We start from the raw sequence: 24,407 nt of genomic DNA on the forward strand, positions 1-24,407 counted from the left end.
GTGTCACAACTCAGGTCATACCTGGACCTGGTAAACTACTATCGCCAATTTTTCCCAAACATTGTTACAGTGCTGCACCCATTGAATGCACTGTTGCCAACAGGAGCAAAGTGGGAATGGTCAGAAAGATGTGAAAGAGCATTCAAGGAAACAGAGACTAATAACGTCAGATGAACTGCTCATGTGTCCCCTTATTGTATTTGTGCAGTTTTGTCACACACTATGAAAGATGGATCTGAACGCCCGATTGCATTTGCTTCAAGATCACTGACGAATGCAGAACATAACTATGCATAGATTGACCGAGAGGCCCTTAGTCTAGTATGGGGACAAATGTTTACTCCAGTGACAGACCCCCTGCCCCTTGTGTACATTTTCAATCCCAGGAAGGGATTCCCAGTGATGACTACTACCTAGTTGCAACGTTGAGTACTTTTTCTAGGAGCCCGCTGTTATGACAGTTAAGGGGTACCAAACAACACAGCATTACTGACAGCTTGTCACCTGTTCCACTACTGACAACAGAAAAAGAAAAGTCTTCATTCTGTGACCCAGCAGAAGTATCCCACACAGCATTGGTGGACCAGTTGCTGGTAACAAATTTTGAAATACGAAGCGAAACAAAGAATGACCTGACATTGTCCGAAGTCTATGACATCACCATGCAAAGATGGTCAGCTAAGGGTAATCCTAACCTCCCCCATCCCCTCTCTCCCCCCCTCTCTCGCGCGCGCACACACACACACACACACACTCTCACACACACACACTCACTAACCTTGCCTTCCATGTGCGTGCCTTTACTTAATTGATATGTAGTTGTGCAGACACAACAGCAGTGATGTAACGAACACACACAAAAAATGCTGGTGAATGCAGCAGGCCAGGCAGCATCTATAGGAAGAGGTGCAGTCGACATTTCAGGCCGAGACCCTTCGTCAGGACTAACTGAAAGAAGAAATCTCCAAGGGATGTCAATAGAAATTTGTCGCATTGAATATAGAGAGAGTAGAGCAGTGGTTAAGCATGCATCTTAGGATGTGCCTATGTTGATTGTCTCCGTGAAAGTGATATCCAATCCACACTGGCTGTGGTCTCCCAGTGAGGAAGTGAAGGATCCAGTTGCAAAGGGAGTTATAGAGGCCCGGGTTTGAGGCCTGTTGATTAGTACTGAAGGGATGATCATGTTGAATGCTGAGTGTAATCAATGAACAGCAGCTTGTCAATTGTCCAGGTGATCCGAAGTTGAGTGGAGAGCCAATGAGGTTGCATTTCTCTTCCCAATTTTATCTCTCATCCCCTTATGCACACCCCTTCTATAAACTTCCTCAGGAAAATTTTGTAACTTTTCTGCTCTGGGCTTCCCTTCTTGCTGGCAAGTCTCTGTCATTATTTTGATATTGTTTCATTTTAAGATTTGTTCAGTGCTGTGGAAATATATGAAAAGCCAGTCACACTTCCTTGCAAATTGAGAGGATGTGCGTTTTTGAAAAATAAAGGTAACAAAAGGGGTGAAACCATTTAGCAAAACTTTTTGATCTGAATATTATTCAGGGTTTTTGGAATTACCAATAATAATGGATTCCTGGAATAGTAAACAATAATTATTGAGATTTATAAAAATACAGCATATTTCTATGGAGCTTACATGATTTTATTAAGATGTGTGAGGGGTTATCCAATTCAAGAAATTTCATACAACTCAAAGCTCCTGTAAATCTTTTTGCAATTCTTTTGATATCCCAAGTTCCCTCTACTGTCTGTCTTCCATTCATTAATAATTAACAGTTGGATTGTGATATTTGAAAGTGCATAGCTTGTGTTAGGATCCTTCTCCTAAACTTAAAGTGCCAAATAGAGATGGTTCATAATGATTTGGTCTTCTGTTGCTATGGTGAAAGCTTACATAGTTGCACTGTACATATTCTTGTTACTGATGGAACAGCATTCAAAGGGCAGCGGGAAAGGTAACCTGGTTGCAAGCAAGGCAAACTGATTTTATAGCAGATACAGCACCAGAACATCTCAATTAAATTACTTAAATTGATTCCCTTTAAAATCTTATCTGTTATGTTTCTGTGTATTCAAAGCAAATTTCAATTTAGTGGAGGACAGTGGCGCCTCTGAGATTCAAAGTAATGGGATGAGAGTCTCTATCTGACAGCCTTGTATGGATGTGCAGGCACAGAGGTTAGGCAGATGCTGTCAAGTTACCACCCACTGAGAAACAATAACACAGAACTGTCTGTAATTTATATAAACACTGCTGCTAATGCCATGGGCATTTAACCCGACAGTCAGACCACTAGTTCAAGTAATTATTAAAGATCCTCAGCAGTGATAGTTTGAGGATCATGGAGGATTCAGGGTTTGGTCTCACAAATAACTTACTGTTTAATCATAGCATTGTAGTAGATATTGCACTTACTTTTGTATAATGAATCATAAGACCATAAGATATAGAAGCAGATTAGGCCATTTGGCTCTTTGAGACTGCTCCACCATTTCATCATGGCTGATTCATTTTCCCTCTCATGCCGTACAAGTGTCTATATCTTACCCTCCATACCCCTTCCCCACCAGTTTCCATAGGTCTCACTTTCTCTGCGACTCCCTTGTCCACTCGTTCCTCCCCGCAGATGTCCTTCCTGGCAGTTATCCCTCCAAGCATGACAAATGCTACACCCACCCTTACAGCTCATCCCTCATCACCATTCAGGGCCCCAAACAGTCCTTCCAGGTGAGTCAGCGTTTCACTTGAGTCTGTTGGGCCCTCCTTTTGTTTCTGTGCTCCTGGTGTAGCCTCCTCGACACTGGTGAAACCCAATGTAGACTGGGGTACTACTTAGTTGAGCATATTAGGTCTGCCAGCAGCAAAAATGCCGTTGCTATGGGGGGGAGAAAGCAATGGGGAAGGATGAAAGAACAATCGAAACAGCAACTATTTCAGCGATAGGAAACTAGAGGCAATGAGGCACTGAGATATATTGAGACTGATCATACTAGATCTGGATTGCTGCCTGAGTTCATTGCCCGTGGTGCCCACTGGCCCACACTTCCCTGTGCTGGGTAGAGTGGGCTGCTGTGCTCCTGTGAAGTATAGCAAGAACTCTGACAGTTGGAGCACTGCCCCTCCCTCCAGGTCAAAAGGGGACGGCCTTTTGACAGCTCGTCATTTGTTGAACTGTTTCAAAAAAAAAATGGGTTTAATTAAAATAGTTCAAATGAATAAATAAGTAAATACGAAAAAAGTTAATATTTTGAAGTCCTGGAAATTAACTAAACATATCAAAGTAAAGCGAAGATAAAAATAAAATATTCTCTGTATTTTTGTGTTGGCCTGTATAAAACTGACTTTGGATTCAGCCCCTCGACCCAGTGGTACTCCGAGGCTGAACTGGGCATTGGAGTGGGAATAGCAGGTGGTGGCACTGGAGCCCGTCTCAGCTGTGTCCTTGTGCAGGTGCAGAAGGCAGAAAGAAGATGGACAGAAAAGGGGAGATAGACAACAGTTCTTAATGGTTTTACTGCTGAGCTGAAAGTTATTTCATGGTAGCAATCTCTGCAAATTAAGATATCATTCCAGAGCGTGTAATATCGTTGTGGTATTTCTTATGTCCTGCAAATAGTGCTGGGCATAACGGGAAGATGGTAACATGACTCCTCCCCCGCACCTCACAATGTGTATTTTGCCATTTAATTCACAGAATCATTTATGCAATTTTGTTTTAACTTTAAAAACTTGATTGTTTAGAGGATGAATAGTTTAGTGATAATCAGAGCTAAATCATTGTAGTTCTTTTTGTCCTTGTGACCTCTTTGTAGTGGTACACTGCAGGCAAATAATTACATTTTATGGGATGGTAGCAAAATTCTCTTTCTTTTTAAATCTTTTTATTGAATAAGTATACAAAGGGTAAACCATAAAGGCACTAATACACTGTTAGAAATTACAGGAGATATTAATACAGAAGAAAAAATTGATACAAACATTGCAATTTAAACATAAAATAATATGGTAAAATAATAGTATACTGATTTATATATATATATCAATAGAGAAAAGGAAAAAAAAAACCCCCAAAAAAACCCCACCATGCAACTAAACTAAAAGCAAAGCAATGGGCTAACTTGGAAACAGGTAGAGTTAAAGAACTTAAAATCACGTCCTCAAACCCGACCTCCATTAAAAACAGTTTTAAAAAAAAAAGGCAAGAAGGGAATATAGATATGGAACAAAAGAGAAAAAAAATTACATTAAATGAAAATATTGAATAAAAGATCTCCAGGTCTGTTCAAATTTAAGTGAGGAATCATAAAGATTACTTCTAATTTTCTCCAAATTTAAGCATAATATCATCTGGGAAAACAGCAAAATTCTCAATGCAGAAATTACATTTGGAAATGCAGCAAAAACTAACGCTTTGAATATTTGACCCGTACTATCACAAAAGTTGTATTCAGCGGCACGTTGAACTCTTGAGTGTTCTCTAGTTTATGTTCTCATTGTCTATAATTGTTATGTGCAGGAAGTGGATGTGGAGGCATCAGGCTTGGGATGAAAGGTAAAAGTTTTCCCCCACTTTGGGGGAAAAATCTGGCACATTTTTGGGGAGAAGTAGTTGATTGCTGGACCTTTGGGGAAGCTGATTGATAGACTTCAGTCCCATTCAAAAGGTGATAACAGATGAAGGGCTTCTGAGGTGCTTCAAATTAGTGCTTAGATGCTTCCGGTTTAAGCTGGTGCTGTCCAGCGACTGACTTACTGCCTGTTACACTATTGCCCTTTAGGGCAGCAATGAAGGTCCTCCATCTCTGTCTGTCCATACAGCCACTTACAGATATAGAAGGATTTTTCATTGCTGTTTCCGTAACAGTTTATTTTTACCAGTCAGGGTTGTTGGCCCTGAGCTGAGCCCCCAAACCTGGAGGACCAATGGACCAATCTTAGTCTGGCCTCTACTCTTTGACCTTTCTGGCATGGGTGACCCTACCAAGAGCCAAAGCAAAGGCCCTGACTCCAGCCAACTTGGCTCTCTGGGTCACTGAGGCACACAATGCTCCAAACCCTACAACAAGGTTGTGGCCCTCTTGGAGTCTGGCAGCTACTTATCAGCGACAAAATACAAAAGAAAGAAAAATGACTAAACACATTAATAACAATCACCATTAACAATGGAGAAGCATGCAGGGATGAGGCTAGTTGAGAAGAGGCAGAGATGAAGATGAGGCATGTTGAAGGCAAGCAGTGGTGGGAAGAGGAGGATGCAGAAGCAAGTACTACTACTACGTCGACTCAGGCCTAGGGGGCCGGAGTCGGGCACGATGACAGACTCTTCACTTCTCCCTCTCCCTCCCATCAGTGTGTTCAGTTCATCTACATTAGCTGCACTGCTGCCTTCTAGGAGCACGTTGACCATAGTCTTGGGAGGGCGCCCAGGGTTTATCCTCCTATGCTTGGGCTCCCATATGATGACTAGGCTGGCAGGTAGCTCGGGGTGGTGTAGACAGTGCCCCGCTAGTTGCAGTCTTCTCGCCTCAATTTTAGTGGTGAGCATCAGTAGGTTGTTATAGAGCTCGACGTTTGTCACGTGCTGTTACCGACCCACGTCAAGAGCCATCCGGAGCATTCGTGTATAATAACCATCTAGAAACTTTTGCATCATCTTGGTGAGTGTCCACATCTCACATCCGTATGTGAGAATGGACTCTATGACTGCTATGAAAATCCTCTTTTTAAGCCCTTTGGTCGGTGGAAGCAAGGAAAGTCCAGATATCTGATCAATTTAAGCGCCGGGACGAACTGGGAAGGTTGGGTATGGGCTGAATCATTTTGGTGGTGGAGTCCAAGCCCCAGAATGATCCAAGAGCGAGGAATGACCCGATGTTCAGATGATTTAAGCACCGGGCCCGATTGAAAAGGCCAGGCTGTTGTTGGGACCAGGGGCAAGGAATGGGCCGGTTCTGCTCGCTATGTTTACTCAGCTGTGTGCTGAACTGAGGCTGTGGCCTGCTACAGTGATGCCTGGCTTCGTGTCTGTGGTCCCACACCATTTACCTGGCTCTGTGATGAACTGAAGCTGTGGCCTGCTGCTGTGATGCCTGGCTTTGTGTCTTTTGTAAAACTTCAGTTCTGAATGCTATTTGCTTACTTTTATTGTTTGCATGATTTTATTTTCTCTGCACACTGGGCAGTTTTTAATGGGTTCTTTTGGGTTTCTTTGTTTTATGGCTGTCTGTAAGGAGACGAATCTCAAGGTTGTATAATGTATACATACTTTGATAATGTACTTTGAAGATTTTGAATTTTATTTTCTTTGTCAGGGAAAAGCACAGAACTATCATGTTTTCATAAAATTCCTTGATCAACATCATCAAAAGCAGATAAACCAGATTCCCATCACTTTTTTTTGTGGGGTGATGATGTGTACCAAATGCTGCAGTGTGAGATAGAACTAACATTATTGTACAATTGTGACCTTTTCATGGAACAAATTCTTTTATTTCTACTTGAATGGTTATTGTATTATTCAAATTTCTGAATTTAAATATGGTTTACTCAGCTTTTGTAAATGTTGAATTTGTGGTTTATGTGTATTTTACAATCACTGCCTTTCTTTTATTTGAAAAGGGGAAAAAGTGATGCTGTGGTGTGCTTCCAAAAGCATCTGCACACAAGATCAAATATCAACTTATTCTGCATGGAACTTGAACAGAAAATCAAATGCCTAAAATTTTTAATTTATGCTCATGTTTTCTGCAGCTTTGTCAGTAGGTAAACATGATTCTATAAATCATGAGTTAATTAGTAGGTCAGTATGCATTTACCAACCATTGGCAATTTTAGGTCTAATTTATTATTTCACATCTCAATGTGAATGCACCTTTATATATCATATTTTAAGGAAAATATGGTCAGGATTAACATATCCAGCCACACTTCCGGAGTTGGGTCAAGTTTAGTGGGGCAAAAAAACTGTATTTTCTCCCCTAATAGTTACATATCACTTTGGCACCCGGCCACTGTTCAGAATTAACTGAGAGGATTATGCTGGATTTTGTTTCTTTTGGGATTTAGGACTGGCTTCAGCTTAGCCTCGGTTACATTGGTATTAAATGAAATGCATTTCTGTGCAAGAGTTCATCCTTTAGCTGTTGTGACTTTGGAGTGACTTCCAAGTCAATCAAATCAAATTCTTGTCCTGAGATTAATGGCTATTTCAAATTTACTTTGATGAAAACTAAAACTATTAGAGCAAGAACATTAGGCCATTGCCAAAATAATTATGTAAAATATTACAAAAAACGCGTGTTGCCTACTGTACTTAACTGCTTATTATGTAATCTTACTGAATATCTTTAAGCACAAGACAACAAAGGTAGTTTCAGATTGTTCTTTAAATTTCTGTACTCTTGGAGTAGTTGGTGCAAGAGGTATGTAGTTGAGAAAGTAAGGATTTATCACCTATCTATGGTGGCTGGTCATCTGTTTCCTGAACCACTACACTCCTTATTGTGCAGGTAATCTACTTCCACAGTGTCCCAGCAATGATTAAAGATGATGTTTCCACGTCGGAAAATCATCGTTGATGTTGTGTCTTATCAAATTAACGTAACGACTTATTTTATGTCTTTAGTTGAGATCCAAATGGCAAAATCTGGAACCAAATGATCACAGTTTTGATTCCACGTCGGAGCGTCATCTGTCTTTAAAACCTTTGAAGAAATATCAGAGATCAGCATTTCTGGAGTCCGAGAGTACCATTAATTGTTTGAGAACCAACAGCATTCCAAGGTAACATTTGGCTTGAGGTGTTCTACATTCATGGTGGTCAAATACTTTATACTGCAATGTACGTTTATGCCTTCATGTCATTTCAACATAGAATTTGGTAAAACTGACAAGAATAGGATAAATTGGGTGCTTCCTATTTACCTTTCATGAATTTTTGCTGGTACTAAGAAACAGTTAACTCCAAACAGCTGCCTTAGCATTCAAGAACAGCAACATGAGTTGAGACTTGGAATGAGAGCAGAAGAGCTTAAAAGTAGCAGGTCTCGGGCTTGCTTGTGCATTTTACTTTACAGGAATTTAAAAGAGGTAAGTTAGCTAATTGCTGTTTCAGAAGTGATTGGGTTATGAAGTAATTATCTGCAGCCAATAAAAACAAGGTTGGGTCAAGCAAAGCATCTACTTTGGCAGTGGCCATTGAGAGAGTGAGCTAGTATAGGAGTAAGAAGGCTCTGGCTTAAGAGGCTTTGGAGTCAAAAGGCTGAGAAAGTAGCTCAGGTCCTTGGAGTGAAAGCAGGAACTTTAAAAAGACAAGTCTCATTGATTAGATTAAGAGAACACTTGGTCCTCTTTTATTGTCATTTAGAAATGCATACATGCATTAAGAAATGATACAATGTTTCTCCAGAGTGATATCACAGAAAACAGGACAAACCAAAGACTAACACTGACAGAGCCATATAAATATAACATAGTTACAGCAGTGCAAAGCAGTACCATAATTTGATGAAGAACCAACCACGGTAAAAAAAAAGTCTCAAAAGTCCCCGAGTCGATCGACTCCCGAGTCCCTGATAGCAGGCTGCAAAAGGGAGAAACTCCCTGTCATAAACCTCCAGGCACCATCAACTTGCCGATGCCTTGGAAGCAGCCGACACTGAGTCCATCCATCCGAAAACTTAGAGCTTCCGACCAACCTCTCCGATACAGCCTCCCGAGCGCCTTCGACCTCGCCCCAGCCACTGAAACAAGCAAAGCCGAGGATTTCGGGGCCTCCTGCTCCAGAGATTCTGGTTCCCGCACAGTAGCAGTAACCTGTTGGCATGAACATTGACTTCTCTAACTTCCGCTAATGCCCCACCTCCCCCTCGTACCCCATCCGTTATTTACTTATATACACACAATCTTTTTCTCTCTCCTTTGTCTCCCTCTGTCCCTCTCACTATACACCTCGCCCATCCTCTGGGCTTTTCCCACCCCTCCCCCTTTTATTTCTCCCTAGGCCCCCTGTCCTATGATCCTCTCATATCCCTTTTGCCAATCAACTGTCCAGCTCTTGGCTCCATCCCTCTCCCTCCTGTCTTCTCCTATCATTTCAGATCTCCCTCCTCCCCCTCCCACTTTCAAATCTCTTACTAGCTCTTCTTTCAGTTAGTCCTGACGAAGGGTCTCGGCCCGAAACATCGACTGTATCTCTTCCTAGAGATGCTGCCTGGCCTGCTGTGTTCACCAGCAACTTTTAAGAGGAGGTGAAGTATATTTTATCAATAATTGTGTTGCGTGTTACATAAAATGTGTCTGATGGACTTCTTTCTACACAGGATGCGTGAAGATATAGGATAATTTAGAAATCCAAGGGCATTATTGACATTGTTGTTAAAGCAGGTTTCATCCACGATTGATTTAAGACACACTTATTACGGACTTGAAGGGGTTTTAAAACAAGAGATTATTGCTGGTGTTATTAGCAGATGACTGCTTAAAGCACACCACATGAGCAAGAGACCCTGGTTTATTTTAAATGGATTAATGCAGCTGTTAGAACTGAGTGTTCATCCATTAACATAGTCAACAGTAATTTCTAGGCTTTAATCTGTGTTTAGCCTTCACTGCTCCTAATGCGGGGTTCTGGTGCTGGTCCCAAGTGCTGCCATAACCCTGAAGTCTTAATGAATGTAAAATTCACTAATGCATTGAAAGAAAAAAATCCATCTTTTCTAATATAATTTTCCATGATATCTTCAACAGCAGCTGGTTTACAAACAAGGCTTAACAGTTCAAGTAACTTTTTATGAATAGAAGTAATACATTGTGTAGAAAATAACAAACAAAAAGGACAAAATTCTTATTCTCATCTCTCATACTCATTTCTGGAGAAACTGACAACTGCTCAAACTTAGAAGGTCTCCTTCCAGGCTGATCAGTGTCCAGCTAAAGTCTCAGATCATAGACTGTTATGGGAAAAAATCAGCTACAAAAATATCTTCCCAAATGGTCCCAGCATCACACTTTGAGAATGTTTATAATTATTCTACTACTTGGGAAAATGCATAAAATTCTAAATCAGAGTCAGTAGTTTGAAACTGCACATAGATCTACAGAAGCACACAAAACATTCTGCGTCATGATTACATTCGACCCAGTTTGATGCTGTCAAGAGTCACATCCTAAGTAAAACAAGAAGAATTCACATCGCCAGGGATATCAAATGAGAGAGTACATAGGCAGAAGTGAACTTAATATTTTGTCAATTAAGGTGTGGTTATTTCAGATGGAGCCTCAGGCAGTGCACAAGATCTTAAGTCATTCTTCATAATGGTGGGGAAGCTAATCAGCCTGTCTTCGATCAATAATATGGCAAACAACACAAAGTTTAGAATGGGAATTTGACAAAGGTCACTAGGATCTTGTTTGAAATATATCATTGGAAATTGATCATTTAGACGGTGGTCCTGTGAGATTATCTATACAGCAGACGTTACAAACATTTAGAAGATAACTGGCTAAATATTTGGAAAGCAATTCAAAAGGATACAAGGAGAGACAAGAATTAAATTTGTAAAGTAAAATTTTATGGACGCCTGAGACGTGAAATAAAACCACAGTTATTGAAGATACTCAGTTGGGCAGGCATCTTCTGTAGTGCGGGTTTATAGACTGAGGACAGGGCTCCAGAACAGAACCCATTATGGCTTATGCCTGATTGGTAACACTGACTATTTTTGTGCTGTAATTTCTGATAGCACTTTCACACCTCCAACTGCAAAATGGTCTGGCTTTATATGTATTTTGCTGTTACAATATTAATGAAGTTGTCATCAGGTTTTATCTGATAGCAGCATGAAACTTTATTGTTGGTTTGGGAATAGCATTGGAATGCAGTGTTGTAAATGATCAAGAAGTTTTAATATTTTCCCACAGAGCCCCTGAGGTTGTCAGTTCTCGGCAAATGAGCTTACCTCTTGATAAAGCACATGGACAATCAATTTTGAACAGCACTGCAAACAATGGTACTTCCATATAAATGTTATACTTAATGATATAAGTTTGCATATCTACAAATAATGCCTTATCCTTTTCATATATATTCCTGCCTATTCATGTTTCAAATAATGTTTGTTGGCTATTGGACCAACTGTAAAGGGAAAATAATTCACGTGCTGATTAGGTTTAAACATATTGTACGATGTATGGACAGAACACATCAATCGGCTGTTGTTTTCCTGTGCAAGAATAGCAAGGTTTCCCTGATCTCCTTGGTTACAGGCCCCCTCTATACATTCATTAATTTCAACATTGATGCTGGTTTGAAAGATGGATTTTATTTTCATATCTGATTTACTCGAAGTGTAACATAACAAACAGAAACTTTTTAACATTGGAGATGATCCTTAATGTGAAGATTAATTGGATTAACTTCTGTTTAGATTTCTAGAAAAAATACCTATTTAGTGTGGGTTTATTTTTAAAATATTATTTGAATTACTATACAAAGTACTTGGTCACATTAGTTTGGAATGGTTTCATCAGCTTGTAGCAAATTTGGGTGAAAGTGAGCACAGGAATAATAATTAACATCGTGATTTGGAATTAAAAGCAGTGTAATTTTCCCCATTTCCACCTCATTGCAGACCTGTACTTTGTTTTGACTACAGAATAGGATTGATTGTGGCATTGAGTAGACTCCATGTTGACACATTCAGATTTGGCTAATATCAGTATGTATTGAGGAAACACAGAACAGATGATGTTCTGCTCAATTTTTCACTGACATTTGCTCTAGCCAGCATAACTGTCCAGGTCATTGAGTCAGGCAAGTCTCCGAACCCAGTGACAAGGTTGTGATCCTCTTGTCATTCAATAGCGTGCTAAATATGTTTATCAAGATGAAATGAGACAGTTACTTCAAAGACATGTTGTAAACTGGATGAATTGTCTGGCAATGTCCAGTACTGAATGACCCTGCGCTTCTAATTGATGTCAACTGCCAATATTATGATTTTTTAAAATCATCTCTTTAAGCTTTTCAGCTGAAAGATGAAGCCTCTAATTTTGCTGCACTCACTCAGAATAACATTGTCATGTCTATCTAGGATGAGATTGTAACCCCAAACATTTTTGTCTAAGAAGCAGGGAAGCTTTCATTAATCCAAATTGAAATTGCTTAGACATTGGCAAGCTTGTTGATTGAAGTTTGTTCAGGATGCTAAATGACAAGAAATTGTTAACTTGGTAAAGAAGACAGACTATGTAGAATGAATGACAACCTTTTGGTTTACTCTGCTTCCAGCATGCAATGAGCCTGGATGATTATTATAAACAGCCCTGTACATGTAACATTTGTTAAATCCAGCTATTATGGGATATATGTCTGCATAAATTAAATTTGTAATAATTTCATTTTTTAAATTTAGAATTCCAGCAGAACCACAGAGATATTTTCAGCAGAAATGTCTGGGGAAATCCAGCAAACGAGCACTATTTAACATATTATGCAAATCAAGATTTTGCAACAGGAAAACCTGTAAATCCAGAAATTGCGAATAAACTCACTGCAGCCCACTGGCCGACTGACCTTGTTATTGGCCCACAGTCTGACATAAGGATTGGTTTCTCAACTCACTCTGTGGCTTCAGAGGGTCATTCAGCATTGCCAGATAAAAGCAATTCTCTTCATTACTCTGCCAACCAAAGAGTGTTACGTTTGGCAAAATGTTGTGAAGCTAAATGTGACCAAGAGCCTAAAGGAAAGATGTGTTCTGAAAAACTGCTATTGAATGAACTGTTTCTTGAAGAAAATCCACAACATGACCCTGTTCAATTTCCTGTCTTCCCGGTGAAAATCCCAGTAATAAATGAGACCTGCAAACAGCAAGAAGAACCAGCTGCATCTCGACTACACTCCACTGCCGAAATCGATCGTTTGGAGAAAAGGCCAAGCCAATCAGATCCTTCTCTTGTGCTGTGTTCACCACAAAAACTAAAAATAAATTATCGTAACCATCACGAATTAATGAATTCAGAGACAGGTGCAGACGATGATGCTATTCGAAGCCAAAGTGACAATAGTACAGAAGAGAGCAAGGCAAAAATTCAGTTCAAGTCAATGTCTTTAACCAAACTCAATGATGGTGGTATAGAATTTTACTCTTACATTTGTAAGCAAGACCATGAATACCCAATCACCTCTCACTTGGATTCAATGCCATACTTTTGCTTTTACTTCTCTTCTCAGACTCTTATGCTCTTAACATGAAGTTCAAATGTATGGTCCGGGAATAGCATCTCACCTTGAAATAAGGTGTTCATGTTCTCCTAGAGTCAGTAGCGAGGTCAGCAGTTTCACATCAACTACATTTCTGTTTGCCTTACTTGTATCCCCCTCATGTATAGTGGATTCTGGTTAATTAGAACACATCAGGACCAGTACATTTGGCCTAATTAAATGGTTGCCCCAATTAGCCAAAGTTCCATGGAAATAGTTCTAAAAAAATATAAGAGGGAGAAACTACTGTTTGAGTAACAAATTATGTGTTTAAATGAAATACATAGCAAGTTAGGATACTACAAATGCTATTTGTGGTACAATGAAATAATGTATTAGTTCCTAGTAGTTATCGATGGAGGAATTCATCCAGTGTTCTTTTGATTGACTGTAAATGAACAAAATCAGCTCAGACAGCTAGTGTAGATAATGGACTACCTTCATACAATGCTTTTATTGAACGCATTCTCCAAATCTTCATTTTCATTGTAACATTCAAAATTGATAGTTGATACCTTAAAATTCTCATAGTTCCTAACCTTTTGAAGTAGTGATATTGATTCATTTCCTCTTCCAGCCGTTTCTGGAATCTCCAAGCCTGAATTTTTGAAACTTGAGTGAACAAAACAGTTTTGAATTGTCTTACTGCTTATTTCTCATCAACTATCTGTGATTAAAAAATCACTGCTTTTTGAAGACAAACACATGCAACTAATGCTATTTTAAAAACTTGTCACAGTAAGCATAGTGTAGTGTCTGGCAGTCACACAAGTACATCGTAACAGACACTAGTTAGAAACTGTTAGTCTCCTGTCCCAATTAAGTGGCATAGCATCCCAATTAAAAAAGGGAATTGTGGCTATTTTCTCAATTAGGTTTTGTTCTTTGAGTTGTCCCAAATAAGCTGTGCCCCGAATAACTGATGAACTAATAAATCAGAATCCACTGCATTTCGTTAGTTCCTTTACATCACACTGTCTTGCAGTACTTAACCTTTCCTTTGTTCCATGCTATATAACACCCCCTTTACTCTCTTCTCAAAATTTGATAATTTTTTTCAGTTCTGATGTAAGGTTTACTTTGTGCTTTTCTTCTTGCATGTTGCCTCATTTGCTCTTTATCTGTTACATTTTCCAAAGATTGTTTCGAAGTAATTTCAGAAGCTCTTTCTGTGATAACAGGTAAATGTGTTTCCACCCACCAGGAGCTGCATTTAATTAGAAAGCCTTTCTAGCTGTTCGGGAAAGGAAGTGGTGTTCGATAGTGAATTTGAGACGGATAGGAATGTTTTGGCAGATTGTTTTGAATAATTGAGACAGACAGACCTGGGTAAGTCAGGCTCTGTCAAGTTTTGTGGATGGGATTTGTTCGAGTTTACCACCATCCTTTTCCCCTAACCCGTAAAGGAATTGTATTGCAGAAGGCCGGTCAATGCACAGGTCTTCACTGCAAGGGATCGCATAGAAGAGAGGCAAGCTAAACATTATCCAGAACTCCATAGTGAACATGGATGATCCAATACTGCCACAGAACTGTCTGCGGGTTTGTGTGTATCTTAAATGTGGGAAGAAGCATTTTGCCTTACTTCTCAATATACTAGTTTTATTGACAGTCAGTAATCAGAAATCTGCCTCTCATATAGCAAGCAGGTACAGGTTGGAAAACAATTTTAAGCAATACTTATAAATATGATAGAAAATAGAATAATAGAAACATACAGCATGGAAAGGAGCCACTGCTGTTTATTTCATCCACGATAAAACATAGGAGCAGATTTAGGCCATGCAGCTTATTGGGTCTGTTCTACCATGAGATCATAGCTGATTTATTTCCCCTCTCATCGCCATTCTCCTGTCTTTTCTCCATAACCTTTGACTCCCTTACTAATTGAGAGCCTATCAACCTCTGCTTTAAAGATACCCAATGACTTAACCTCCTCAACTGTCTATGGCAATGAATTGCACAAATTCACCCCCCTTCTAGATAAAAGAAATTCCTCCTCTGTTCTAAAGGAATGTCCTTATATTCTGAGGTTGTGCCCTCTGGTCCTAGACTCTCCCACTATTGGAAAACATTCTGCCTATGACCATTCTATCTCAGCATTTCAATATTTGGTGGGTTTTCATTGAGATTCCCCTTTATTCTTCTGAACTGCAACAAGTACAGGCCCAGAGCCATCTAACACTCCTCGTACGTCAACTGTTTCATTCCCAGGACCATTCTCATAAACATCTGGACCCTCTCTGATGTCAGGACGTGCTTTCTTAGATATTGGTCCAAAATTGTTTTCAATACTCCAAATATGATCTGCCTAATGCCTTCTAAATTCTCAACATTACATCCTTGCCTCTACATTCTTGTCCTCACAAGATGATTATTAGATCTGCTTTTGCCTTCATTACTGCTGACTCAACCTGCAAGTTCACCTTTTTCAGGGGTTCCCAAATCATTATCCTACCATTAACCAAGGGGTCCATGAACTCCAGGATGGGAACACCTTCTTTAGGGAATCCTGCACTCGGACTCCAAGTCCCTTGGCATCTGTTTTCTGAATTCACTCCCTGTTTAGAGAATAGTCTGCACCTTTCTACCTTCTACCAATATGCATAACATACACTTCCCTACATTGTATTCCATCTACAGTTTCATTGCCGATTCTCCCAGTTTAAGTCCCTGCTTTCTCAGCATTGCCTGTTCCTCTATCTAACGTTTTATTGTTTGCAGACCTGGCCTCAAAGCTGTCAATCCTGTAATCCAGATCATTAATATAGAGCATGAGAAGTAGCAGACCCAACCCTGAGCCTTGTTACTGGCAGCCAACCAGAAACGGCTCCCTTTATTCCCGCTCTTGGCGGACTGGTAGAAGGTAATCTTCTGTCCGTGCTTGTATCTTTCCCGTAATATCATGGGCTCTTATCTTGTTTACCAGCCTCATGTGCAGCACCTTGTCAAAGGCCTTCTGAAAATCCAAGTAAACATCATCTGCTGATTCTCCTTTGACTGTCTTGCCTGTTATATACTCAAAGAATTTCAACAGATTAATCAGGCAAGATTTCCCCTAAAGGAAACCATGCTGACTTAGGCACTTTTTATTGTGTGTTTTGTGTACCCCCAAATTTCTTCATTAATAATAGGCGCTAACATCTTGACAAGCGCTGATGTTGGGCTAACTGGCCTTTAGTTTCCCATCTTTTGCTTGCCTCCTTTTGTCAAGAGTTGAGTGATATTTGTGACTTTTCCCATCCTCTGAAACCATTCCAGAGTTTAGTGATGCTTGAAAGACCAATCTGCCCTAAAAAAAAATGCATTTGCCTGCATTTGGACTGCATCCCTCCACTCCTATTTAAGTACCTGCTCAAATGCCTTTGAAGTTTTGCAAGAGCATTTGCCTCCACTACCACCTTTGGGAATTTAAGACACGAGATTCTGCAGATGCTAGAAATCTTGAGTAGCACACAAAATGCTGGAGGAACTCAGCAAGTCAGGCAGCATCTAAGGAGGAAAATGAATAGTCAATATTTTCGGCTGAGACCCTTCAACAGGATTGGCAAGGGAGGGGCTATAAGCTAGAAAAAGAAACAGGGAGGAGGAAGTGTGCAAGCTTGTAGATGATGGGTGTGGGCAAGGTGGATGGGTGGAACATAAGACCATAAGACATAGGAGTAGAATTAGGCCATTCATCCCATTGAGTCTGCTCTATCATTCCATCACAGCTGATCCTGGATCCCACTAAATTCCATACACTTGCCTTCTCGCCATATTCTTTGATGTCCTGACTGATCAGGAAATGATCAACTTCCTCCTTAAGTATACCCACGGACTTGGCCTCCACCGCAGTCCATGTCAGAGCATTCCACAGATTCACTACTCTCTGGCTAAAAAAAAAATTTCCTCCTTGCTTCTGTTCTAAAAGGTCACCCCTCAATCTTGAGCTGTGCCCTCTAGTTCTGGATACCCCAACCATAGTAAACATTCTCTCCACATCCACCTTATCTAGTCCTTTCAACATTCTGTAGGTTTCAATGAGATCTCCTCCCCCCCCCCCCCCAACCATGTTCTTCTCAATTCCAGTGAGTACAGGCCCAATGCTGCCAAACGCGTTTCCTGTGTTAACCCCTTCATTCTCGGAAGCATCCTCATGAACCTCCTCTGGACTCTCTCCAATGACAATACATCCTTCTGAGATAAGGGGCCCAAACCTGTTGACAATAGTCCAAGTGTAGCTTGACTGGAGTCTTATGAAGCTTCAGCATTATCTCCTTGCTTTTATATTCTATTCTTCTTGAAATAAATGCCAACATTGCATTTGCCGCCTTTACACAGACACAACCTGTAAATTAACCTTCTGGAAGTTTTACACGAAAACTCTTAAGTTCCTCTGCATCTCAGATGTTTGAACTTTCTCTCCATTTAGATAATGGTCCACACTATTGTTCCTTTTACCAAAATGCATTATCATACATTTCCCAACACTGTACTTTTCCCAACAATCTACTTTTTTGCCCATTTTTCCAACTTGTCTAAGTCCTGCTGCAATTGCATTGCTTCCTCAGCACTACGTACCCCTCCACCTATCTTTGTATCATCCACAAACTTTGCCACAAAGCCATAAATTCCATTATCCAAATCATTGACAAACAATGTGAAAAGTAACAGTCCCAATGCTGACCTCTGAAGAACACCACTATTCACTGGCAATCAATCAGACAAGGCCCCCTTTATTTTCTTGCTGCCTTCTGCTTGTTAACTATCTCTCTATCCATACCAGTATCTTTCTACTAATGCCACAGGATTTTATCTTGTTAAGCAGTCTCATGTGTGGCACCTTATCAAATGCCTTCTGAAAATCCAAGTAAGTGACATCCACTGCCTCTCCTTTGTCAACCCTGCTTGTTACATCCTCGGAGAATTCGAACAGATTTGTCGGGCAAGATTTTCCTTTACAGAAACTATGCTGACTTTGACTTATTTTATCATCAGTCTCCAAGTACACCGAAATCTCATCCTTAATAATATACTCTAACACATTCCAAACTGCTGACGTTAGGCTAACTGGTCTGCTTTCCTGCCTTCTTAAAGAGTGGAGTGATATTTGCAATTTTCCAGTCCTCCAGGACCATGCCAGAATGAAGTGATTCTTGAAAGATTATAACCAATCTCTTCAGTAACTTCTCTCAGGGTTCTGGGATGTTAGTTATCGGGTCCAGATGACTTATTCACCTTAAGACCTTTGACTTTGCCTAGTAACTTTTCCTTTGTGATAGCAATGGCACTCAGATGTGCTCCCTGACGCTCATGGACCTCTGGCACACTGCTAGTGTCCTCCACTGTGAAGACGGATGCAAAGTACCCATTAAGTTCATCTACCAATTCTTTGTCGCCCATTGCTACCTCACCAGCATCATTTTCCAGTGGTCTAGTATCATCTCTTGCCTCCGTTTTACTCTCTTATACTCTTTGGAGTTGGGAAGATGAAAGGGAGTTGTGTGGAATAAGGGGAAGAAGGTGGAGAAACAGAAGAAGGTGATGGGCAGGTCATGAGGGTGGGGGAGGGAAAGAGAAGTATTGCGAGACCCACCAGAATGGGGTAAACAAAGGGCGGGGGGGTGGATTTGAGGTTGTAGTTCAGTTTCTAGGTTCAGATGCTGAATGAACCATTTGATCTTCACCCTTTAGTAATATTGTTGGCTCAGATGGACTCCTGTAAGTTGAGTCCAAGACGTTGTTAGAATCCTATCAAAAAAATCAGTGAGATAAATTGGGTGAAAGTCAATAAAAATATATGGTGACAGAATTTTCAAGTAAAATGCTGAGCAATATTAACAAATAAAACCATATGTAGTATAAGCACTGCTGATAGTTCTTCAGTATGTAGAACCAATTTTGGCTTGAAACAATTGCTAGTAAAATTCTGTCTTACTGTGTCTTAGTAAGACAATTGAAATTCCGAGGAACATGTAATGCATTACAATATCCTATGTGACACCTGCGTAAATGAGCATTTTTTTACATAAAGGAGCCACTGATTCTTGCACAGACACCAAGGCTCCACTGCTCCAAGGCAACATTCTCCCTTCCACCTCCAGTGCAGTAGATGGTGAGGAAGTCCACCCTCCCCTGTGTAATGCTATGTTTATTTGCCCATTCTGTATCTGCTACCAGGCGGATGTCACAATGCGTTTTAATGACTGCTGGCAGGAGGTTAAGTAGGGGAACCCTGCTTCGGCTGATAACAGGCAGTATTGAGAAATCTGCATGCCTGTTTTTCAATGCTCTCCCATTGACTCCTCACAATCTTTTTTTTCCATTTAAGACCCAGCAATTCAACTGACAGATCAGTGTTTAAACACATTTTTGATCAGGCAATTTTGTTTTGAATTTCTTTGAGTGTTTGATCTTGAATTTCCAGTCATTTAAACATGTGAAAGTTGTTTGGTGCCTTGGCAGTGCAGTTCTAAAAAGATTAAATGTGGTGGGGTTAAGCAATCTTGAGGTAATTATCACAAACAAGAGAAGGTCTGCCAATGCTGGAAATCTGAGCAACACACACAAAATACTGGAGGAACTCAGCAGGCCAGGCAGCAACTATGGAAAAAAAGTACAGTCGACGTTTCGGGCTGATTCCCTTCGGCAGAACTGGAGAAAAAAAGATGAGTAGATTTGAAAGGTGGGGGAGGGGAGACAGAAACACAAGGTGAAACTGGGAGGGGGAGGGATGAAGTAAATAGCTGGGAAGAGATACAGGGCTGGAGAAGGGGGAATTTGATAGGTGATGATAAAAGGCCATGGAAAAAGGGGGAGGAGCACCAGAGGGAGGCAGTGGGCAGACAAGGACATGAGGTGATAAGAGGGAAAAGGGGATGGGCACTGGTGAAGGAGAAAGGGGGGGATTACCAGAAGTTCGAGAAATCAATATTCATGCTATCAAGTTGAAGGCTACGCAGATGGAATGTAAGGTGTTGCTTCTCCAACCTGAGTGCGGCCTCAACGCATTTTCAGTTGTCTGTGATAGAGCCACAATACAAAGCAACACCTACAATGGAATAACCATTCCATAATGATCCATTGTAATGTCACCTCAGTTTTGCCTCGAAGATCACCATGATTAAAGATGAGCCAGCACAAGCTGATTTATAGTGGGTACGAGGATGACAATGCAGTTTAACAATGGGTAATTGCAATATGACAAAGTGATATTAATAACAAAAGACTAATTGGGGAAAATATGAAAAAGTATAAAGTTTTGCACATAATATGATCATTTACCCTACTTTATTTGTGTTATTTTTGTTTTAATGAAGGTGCAGAAGAATTTGATTCTTCTTATCTAAACTCACTGGCTCAGGTGTCAAACAGTGACTTGGTGTCCTCTGCATCCACAACCTTGTCACAAATGGAAGATATCAGACAACTTCTGCAATCCCTGGAAGCAGATTACCAGAAACTGGTTGCACTTCTTTCAAGGGATAGCAGGACACCACTGACACATCGAAGGTTAAAGCAGAAAGGGCTGAGCACAGTGAAAAATGGCAAACTGTGGGCGCAGCTGAAATTACAGCGGCAGAAAGATATTTGGTATTTATCCAAAGAAAGAACTGATGAATTAAATTCCAAAAGTAATGTTGTGAAATATGTTAATTTCAGTGTGATATGACTACAATGCAAATCTGAAATAATTTCCCAATTAGCAAAGTGAAGATAATTGACAGTGAAGACACCAGTTTATGGCCATGTACCCATAGGAAATGCAAATAATACAGTCACAAAATACCATGAATTTATGTGTTTCCAAACTTTCAAGTACCTGAGAGAATTTACAATAGCATTCTGCACTGCCAATTTCTCTGTAACCTCATTTCAAGTATCTTTTTCATGAATTGATTTGCATTTTGTATTTCCGTTGCTATATGCAGGGTATTGAAGGTCAGAGCTTACAGTGACACTACAGGTTATTACAAAATAACTATCAGGTAGCATGGCAAGTTCTAGATTTGTAACATGACCTGTCTTGCCCCACTTCAGTCCCACTTCCTGGCCATCTCCCCGTAACCTTTGATGTCATGTCCAATCAAGAACCTATCCATCTCTGCCTTAAGTACACCCAACAACCTGGCCTCCACAGCTGCATGTGGTAACGAAGTCACAAACTCATCACAGTCTGGAGAAAAAAACTTCCCTGCATCTGTGTTTTAAATGGATACTCCTCTATTCTGAGGCTGTGCCCTCTTGTCCTAGTCTCCCACACCATGGGAAACATCCTTTCCACATCTACTATTTCAAAATTTGAAAGGTTTCAGTGAGAACTCCCTCATCCTTCTGAATTCCAGTGAGTAGAGACCCAGAGCCATCAAATGTTGCTCATATGTAATCCTTTCATTCTCGGAATTATCCTTGTGAACCGCCTCTGGACCCTCTCCAATGCCAGCACACCTTTTCATAGATGAGGAGCCCAAAATTATTCGCAGTACTCAAGATGCGGCCTCACCAGTGCCTTATAAAGCCTCAGCATCACATCCCTGCTCTTGTGTTCAAGACCTTTTGAAATGAATGTAAACATTGTATTTGCCTTCCTTCAATCTGCAAGTTAACCTTTAGGGTGTTCTGCACAAGGTCTCCCAAGTCCCTTTGCATCTCAGATTTTGGATTTTCTTTCCATTTAGAAAATAGTATATTTATTTCTTCACCAAAGTGCATGACCAGGTATTTTCCAACATTGTATTTCATTTGCCTCTTTCTCTTAATCTTCCATTCTCCTAATCTATCTTCAGTCCTTCTGCAGCCTACCTGTTTCCTCAACACCACCTAACCCTCCACCAGTCTTCATATCATCCACAAACTTGGCAACAAAGCCATCGATTCCATCATCTAAATCATTGATATACAGCATAAAAAGAAGCGGTCCCAACACTGACCCATGTGGAACACCGCTAGTCACTGGCAGCAAACCAGACAAGCATCCTTTTATTCCCACTCGCTGCCTTCTACTAAACAGCCAATGCTCTAACCATGTTAGTAACCTTCCTGTAATACCATGGGCTCTTAACCTGGTAAGCAGCCTCATGTGTGGCACCTTGTCAAAGACCTTCTGAAAATCCAAATATACAACGCCCACTGCATCCCCGTTGTTTATCCTACTTGTAATCTCCTCAAAGAATTCCAACAGGTTCATCAGGGAAGGTTTTCCCTTAAGGAAACCATGATGACTTTGTCCTATCTTGTCCTGTGTCACTAAGTACACCATAACCTCATGCTTAACAATTGACTCCAGTAATTCAGTACTAGTAATCACTTAGCTTATTCCTGCTTTTCATCCCATAATGCTAATTTCACATGGTATCTGTTTTCACCTTCATTGCATGAAAGTCTCTGCTGCATTTCCATTTGAGTTTAACATTTTTTTTTCATTTTTGCGATACAATTTACAATAGTGCACCTATACCCAGACTTGCAGTCAAGTCAGGTCTTTGTGAGGCCGAGATCAAAATCATCTTCCACAGTGAAGATTAATGGGGCTTCTGTTTCATTCTTAAAACTACTGCTTTTCTCATTTGGAACTCTTTCTGCGGTCTTCATTCCATAATTCCATATAATGTACTTATTTAAGACGTAGATAGTTGGTGGTATCCTTGCATTTTATGGGTTTCCCCAATGAATTTTTTTCCCTCTATCAGGAAGAGATTTGTTAAATATATAATCTAGTTGTGTTATTTTCTCATTCAGGATGACTTGTAGTGAGTTTCAACTTTCATCAATTGAAATTTACTTGTGTTTGTTGATTCCTAGTACAGTGCAAAGAAAGTTTGCTCATCTGGAAGCCCACATACTGCTGCTGGTTCGAAATATAGCTCAATTGACTGAAGAGATTGGCTCCCAGAATGCCCTGATACAAAAAATACTTTCATTTCAACTTGAAATTAAAAAAACACAGCAAGCTTGCAATGAAGAAGCAAGTATCTCATTTCTATAAAAATAGTTTTCATAACTTCCCTGCATTTCTAATTGCTATATTGTCTTTTGATATTTAAAATAATATTTTCGCAAGCAGGTGTTTCTCGCTGGGAGAGTAGTGTTGGGCATTTGGTAAAACCCAGTGTTTTCTGAAACTTCTGCATTGCAAATCTGTTACAACATAGTAAATACTTTGAAGGACCACTAGATAAATAAGGAGTTGGAGTCATCTCTGGCCAGACAAAATAGACACAGGAGAGTTCCTTTCTGATAGCTTGCTCGTGGACAAGATAAGTCTAAGTGGCTTTCAATAAATCTGCTATCTCTTACTGGAACCATTTTAGTATTACTGGATTTTGAATATTCAGGTTCTAAAACTACAAGATGCTGCTTTTGTTTTTGTTTGCAGTACTGTTGGGCAGAAGCCACATAATAGGATAAATGTTCATCCGTCTTCCTGGGCACCACAATGCATTATTGATTCACTACTCTTAGTTTACACCCATTGGTTTATCTAACAGGCAACCAATGAATGAAAATCCAGATTTAGTTGCAAATTAATTTATGGAATTAAAATCTATGGGAGTGTATTTTTCATGATGCCATTTATTTGTTAGTTTGGAACACTCAGTGGCAAATGATATAGAAGCCAGAGTAAAGAGCTAAATTGTGGAGGAAGCAGGAAGATGAGACTTGCGATGTGGTTGTAGTAAAGTCCAATCAAAATCGGAGTTGTACCATCAACTATGAGGAGTGAAACGGACACCCTGCAGCTGAGTGGTTTTCATGGGATTAATGTGGGAATTATGTAGAAAATATTGATAGATTTGTAAGTGTGTAGAAGCCATTGTGACACATGTAAAATGCTGCAGGAACTCACCAGGCCAGGCAGCATCTATGGAAATAAAGTACAATTGACATTTCAGGTTGAAACTCTTCAGCAGGACTGGAGAACAAAGCTGAGGAGTAGATTTGAAAGGTGAAGGGAAGGGAGAGAGAAACACCAGGCGATAGGTGAAACTTGGAGGGGAAGGATGAAGCAAAGAGCTAGGAAGTTGATTGGTAAAAGAGACAGAAGGCCATGGAAGAAAGAGAAAAGGTGTTGGGGGGGGGAGGGGAGAGCACCAGAGGGAGGTGATGGGCGGGCAGGGAGATAACATGAGAGAGGGACAAGGCGTTGGG

At 40.3% G+C, this 24,407-nt stretch overlaps 2 protein-coding genes across 2 annotated transcripts in view; both read left to right on the plus strand.

The window, feature by feature from the left end:
• The window catches only part of LOC140210042 (uncharacterized), a 68,684-nt gene extending 55,330 nt beyond the window's left edge, over positions 1–13,354 (plus strand). Inside the window, exons 8-10 of the mRNA XM_072278845.1 lie at positions 7,638–7,795; positions 10,934–11,022; positions 12,427–13,354. Of these exons, the coding sequence (XP_072134946.1) occupies positions 7,638–7,795; positions 10,934–11,022; positions 12,427–13,268 (1,089 nt within the window). The 3' untranslated portion in view covers positions 13,269–13,354. The remainder of the gene's footprint in view (positions 1–7,637; positions 7,796–10,933; positions 11,023–12,426) is intronic.
• LOC140210099 (uncharacterized) overlaps positions 13,140–24,407 on the plus strand; it is a 58,534-nt gene continuing 47,266 nt past the window's right edge. Inside the window, exons 1-3 of the mRNA XM_072278968.1 lie at positions 13,140–13,170; positions 20,579–20,852; positions 23,061–23,223. Coding sequence (XP_072135069.1) covers positions 20,671–20,852; positions 23,061–23,223 — 345 coding nt within the window. The 5' untranslated portion in view covers positions 13,140–13,170; positions 20,579–20,670. The remainder of the gene's footprint in view (positions 13,171–20,578; positions 20,853–23,060; positions 23,224–24,407) is intronic.

This window comes from Mobula birostris, chromosome 1 (assembly GCF_030028105.1).
Source record: "Mobula birostris isolate sMobBir1 chromosome 1, sMobBir1.hap1, whole genome shotgun sequence".
Classification (NCBI taxonomy): domain Eukaryota; kingdom Metazoa; phylum Chordata; class Chondrichthyes; order Myliobatiformes; family Myliobatidae; genus Mobula; species Mobula birostris.